Source organism: Meleagris gallopavo, chromosome 1, assembly GCF_905368555.1.
Source record: "Meleagris gallopavo chromosome 1, MGAL_WU_HG_1.1, whole genome shotgun sequence".
Lineage (NCBI taxonomy): Eukaryota > Metazoa > Chordata > Aves > Galliformes > Phasianidae > Meleagris > Meleagris gallopavo.
In genome coordinates this window covers 66645141-66650264 of record NC_139404.1, presented here as the reverse complement: position 1 = coordinate 66650264, position 5124 = coordinate 66645141, and the positions used below count along the sequence as shown (strand labels likewise).

Sequence of the window (5124 nt, the reverse complement as noted above, 5' to 3'; positions counted from 1 at the left end):
TGGGAAAAGACCTGGCAGCAGTGAAGTTTTCCCCCAAATCTCCATAGACATATAAGGCACTGTTTTGGAAGCAGCTTTAAGCCAACAAAAAACTGTTGCACTTTAATAGTGCAGAGGGAGCTGTGCAATTCCATGTAAGCCAGGGAGACAAAGTCTCTCACCACTAAAGCCGTGCCCTGCCCCTTTGCTCTGTGCTGTGCTTTGCTTTACACTGCATTTGTAGCCTCACATTTCTTAGTTTTTCTTCCCTTTTGTTTTTCCACACTGTTACTGCTGCATAGAAGTCAATAAACACGATTTTCAAGTTTGTTTGTTTTTGTTTTTGTTTTTGTGAACATGACATTGCCATTATTTATTTTTTTCACAGTAGCAGTTCATCTAGAGGGATATTTTGCAGCAACGTGCTTACTAAGAGGAGCAAGAACCATGAGGCTCCAGTGGCCAGCGGGAAATAGCAGTAGTGGGAGATGATCCATTTGCCTCCCTCAAAACAATCCTTGATGCCATTTTACAGCCCTGTGCTCATTCCTTATCCAAAGGATCGTGGATATCGTGTTAGCTTGTCATCAGTGTTTGGTGAAGGGGAACAGGATACAAGTGCACCTTTTTGTAAGGACCAGTCATCTATCAGAGAGCTTTGTGAAGTTCCTGAGGTCCCCTGAACTGATTGAGTAGGCATCACAGTGGGTTAGGCAGAGCCAACACAGCAGCAAATATTCCCCTCTTTCTCCTCTCACAGGCAGGACCTCTAGTGCAATTTTTTTTCCCGCAGACTTGACTAAAAACATGTTTACATGTTCTTTTTGTGTCACCCCCTCCCCTTTTCTAGGGTATGCATATCAGTGCAAGGAGGGAAAAGGAATTGTTTAGGGCGGGACAAAGTGTAGCTAGGGGCAATGGGAGGAAACAGAGCAGAGAAATGTCTAGGCTGACTATCAAGAAAAACATCCTAATGCTGAAGTCTGAAAGGCTGTTTAATGATCTCCCAAAGGAAGTAGTGGGAACCTTTATCAATGAGTCATTTCCAACTGTGAAGGACAAAGCTGTGAGTGTAGGGAATAGTCATGTGTTGGCAGGGCATGAAGGGTCTTTCCCATTCCTCCATGCTGATTCCTCGCCTTCACTCTTCTAAAAGAAACAGAGCCTGAAATACACAATGCTAGTAGTTCCTAATGCACACACAGAAAGTAAATCAACATCCCTAAGTAATCCTTCTAGATTGGGAGCCAGGGAAATGTTTTAAATTAGCATCAATAACATGACGAGTTTTAGAGAAATTTTCTTTTTTGTTCAGCCACATTACCGCAGCGTGTACCTATCCCGGCAGCAGCCTTCTTGCAAACTAATGAAACATCAAATCTGCACTACTAGTCAGATTGGAGGAGTGTATTTCCAGGAGAGAGCTGGAACTGGCAGATCATCAGCTGGTACAAATCAATTAAGATACCGCAATTCCAGTGCAGAGAGCCAATGACTTACAGCTGCAGAGGATCTGTCCCATTTCATACTGAAACAGAAAATTGCTTTCATTTTACGGAAAGTTTAAAATTTAAATGATATTAACATTTTAAATCATCACTTAAATTAAAATTCCCTCTGCAATTACTTGTAGTCATGGTGTTCCATATTCTTTCTCCAAAGAGTTGAGCCCTTATACTTCCCTTAGATGATGGAGGTTCACAAGACTTTGGTCTCCTCTGGCCAGGAGGCATTACTTGCTTTGCCCTTAGATTTTTTGCTGATCCCAGCATTTCAGCCCTGTTTGTCAATGACTGTAAAAGGAATCAAGAACATTAAATATTAGGCAAATGCTCATCACATTTCCTGAATCCCTAAAAAGCAGCAGTACGCTGCAGTGATGGGAGGGGAGCAGAAACAGGACAGAAGTGGATCCTTTTGCTTATGGAGAAGCACTGCTGGCGGCATCAAGGCTTGGACCAGCCGAGTGAAGACAAAGCCTGCTTCTCAATGGTATGTCCTGCCAACTGCTCTCATGAGGCTCTGCCAAGGGTTTCCTAAGTCCAGTTTCTGGGGATGACCAAGGTTCAGGCCAAAAGGTCTGAACAGGATGTTGGGGTAAGGAGGAGCTGGGGCAAGAAATGGCACCCCCCGGCACAGGTGAAAAACATAAGGGAGGCAGAAATTCAAAATCTGTCACCTGCAGCCATGGGCGTGCTGCAAAGCAGAGGCATGCTGGGCCAGATGTGGCCTTTGCACCAGTGGAAACTGTGCAAAACCCACACTGAGCTGGCAACCAGGAGATGGCCTTAAGCATGGCCCTAGCATACCTATGTCCAACAGAACCACAGTTCCATTTCTGCATAGTGGTTACCTGGCTGGATACCCCCAGGCTGTACTGGTGCTAGAGTTCCTCCTCCGAAATGGAGGAGAAGGGGAGGGACTCTGCACTGCTCCCTGGTGAAGTCAGCCCTTGGAGATGGTTCTTAGCACCCAGCAGGGATGGAGCACAACCTATGCAAAGCCAGAACAGGGCATGGTGCAGGGTGATAAGGTACAATGGCGAGAGCCACAATGCCATGAAATTCAGGGGATTTGGCAGCAGGAGGGGCTGAGGAAACACCTCCAGCCCTGCACGACTCCCAGAAACTGACCCACAAATCCTCACCCTGCCCAGGATCTGGGAATGCCCCGACCGCAGCACAGTCCTGAAACCCCACGCAGCCAGGAAGGCCTGTACAACGCATGTCACAGGGGAAGTGTACAATTTTAATTTAAAAACACCCCCCACAATAATGTAGAAGCCGTATACAGTTTGTCATGCAGATGCTGGAGGGCACATCACATATGGGTGGAGGACGGGTTCCTCTCCAAGGCTGCGGACAAGCCCAGCTCCTCATACTGAGCCCTCCAGTCCTCCAAACACACCATATCCCACCAAGCCCAGCAAGCCCCAGGCAGGTGGGACAGGGACAGTTTGCCAGGGCTATGGATATGCAAAATGAGCAACACCCGGTCTCTCTTGTGCTGGGGAACCCAGCTCTGGGCCCAGCGCTCCAGCTGTGGCTTCCTCAGAGCTGAGCAGAGGGGCGGGATAACCTCACTGGCAGCACCCGGCCTCGGGTGAAGCACCCAGCAGAAATTTGCCCTTCTCCTCTCTGAAGCCTGTGGGGTCCCTGTCTGGGTTGCAACGGAGCCAGCAATGGCTTGGCAGAAGGAAAAAGGAGAAAGCATCAAGGATGGGGAAGCAACAACGACTATGCCGTTAGCAATGCCAACACATATTTTTGCAGTTTTTCTTTCTAGTTTATTGGCATGGTGGAATTGGACACTGAAGGCAAGGGTCCATTGGGGCTGGCGTGTGTCCCAGCTGCTGCCCGGCCCCAGTCTCATCTGCTCAGCCGCTGTTCTATTGCTGCCGGCTGGGTGGCCTCTTCTTTGGCGATGCTGAGGCCTGGCAGTTGCTGGCCTTCCTCTTCGGGGCTCGCCGGGACTGCTGAGGAAGGCTGTGGCCAGAGGGCCCTGCCACAGGCTGCCCTGGCTGCTCACAGAGCACTGTCTGCTCCATGCTGACCTCCACAGGGTTGTCATGTGGGCAGCTGGGATGCCCAGCGCGGTCTCCTGCTGTCCTGCCCAGGATTTTGTCCCTGGTAGAGCTGGCACGGCTGCTGGAGAGTGCTGAGCCAGAGACAGGAGCCTCCTGCTGTGGGGCAGCTGTGGGCTCTGGTACCGGGTTGGCCTCCCGTGCCCCAGCAGCAGGGGTGACGTTGAGGCCCAGCAAGCGCTGAGCCTCCCTGCCGTACTTCTGCACGGTGAAGGCGATGAACTGCCTTACAAAGTTCCCAGTTTGGCCGTGCAGGTGGAGATCCAGCCTCTCTACCAGGATCTCCTGCTCCAAGCCGACGAGGAGCAGGGCCGAGATGACGCTGTTGGCCAGCGTATCTGCCTGTGGCTCCTCGGTGCCCAGGATGCGGCGCAGCTTCCGTTGCAGCCAGGAGCGCAGGGGCCGCAGCAGGGCCGGGTTCTCCCGGAAGATGGAAGCCCAGGAGTCACGGGAGAGGCCGCCCGCAGGACGCCTGGGCACTGCAGGCCATGGTTGGGCTGCCCGGGGGCCTGCGGGGCGCCGAGTGGCAATGGATGCCACTGCAGCCGGTCTGAGGACCAGCTCCTCGTACTTGCCGTCCGCTCGCGTGGTGTGGATGATGGACCGCACACCCTGTTTGCAAAGCGGACACTGGGGCCTGGTGCTCGTCCACCGCTGGATGCAGGGAAAGCAGAACTGGTGGCAGCACGGCATGGCGTACGCCGCGCTGTCCCAGTTGTCCAGGCACACGGGGCAGCGGGTGTCTAATGCTGCCTCCATGCTTCCACCAGGTGCGGTGGGCTGGGGGGAGCGGGAGATGGCAACGCGCTCCCCAGCACTGGCGCTGCAGCAGCAGGTGTCACGCTGGAAGAGGACAAGAGGACAAAAGACGTTAGTCACACACCAGCCTGGGAAGGCTCCCTCAAGGTGCCCCCCTGCCCTGCGCCACCAGTCCCCATGCCGCCTACCTATGCTGCTGCACCTCTCTGGGATGTCCCGTCTGCCTGCTCCCAGCAGGGTCGGGGTAAAGAAAAGTGGCTCTGAGACGGCTGCTGAGAGCTGCGCTAGCAGCACCCAGAGCACATTCCAGCACCAAGTTCGCCCTGTCCACACTCCAGTCCTCGCACACACGCTCAGTCTGAGGCCAGGCACGAACTGCTGGGCTGAGCCGCTGCACCTACGTTCAAAGATCTGTGGACTATGGAGTCACAATCCATTGCCTGGAGATGTCTCAAAGCACGGCTTGGCCAAGCTGCTGGGCGTCGCCTTCACTCCACCTTCACTTGGGGACATCATTGCCCATCGCATAGTGATGCCACAGTGCATTGCTGGGTCATCACAATGAGCCATCCTCAGCTGCAGCACGTGCTCCAGCACCAGCACAAATTTCACAAGTTTCTGGGCTTTTCCCAGTGCCACTGCCCACTCCGTTCCCCACACCTCGTGTGCTTGGCATCAGTGTTCCACACCAATCAGTGGGGCCTTGGCCACATCTTTCCCATGGGTTCCACCAGGTCGCTCTGGTCATGGCACACAGCCCCGGGCATGTACTGCAAGATTTATTCAATAAAAGTTCATGTTTC

At 53.0% G+C, this 5124-nt stretch overlaps 1 protein-coding gene across 1 annotated transcript; it reads right to left on the bottom strand.

The window, feature by feature from the left end:
- Nucleotides 1–3367: 3367 nt before the first annotated feature.
- Nucleotides 3368–4378, bottom strand: LOC146545389 (E3 ubiquitin-protein ligase Topors-like). Its single transcript, XM_085216836.1, has one exon. It carries the CDS (start codon nt 4319–4321, stop codon nt 3368–3370), a length of 954 nt encoding a protein of 317 aa, XP_085072962.1. The 5' UTR covers nt 4322–4378.
- Between the last annotated feature and the right edge of the window lie 746 nt (nt 4379–5124).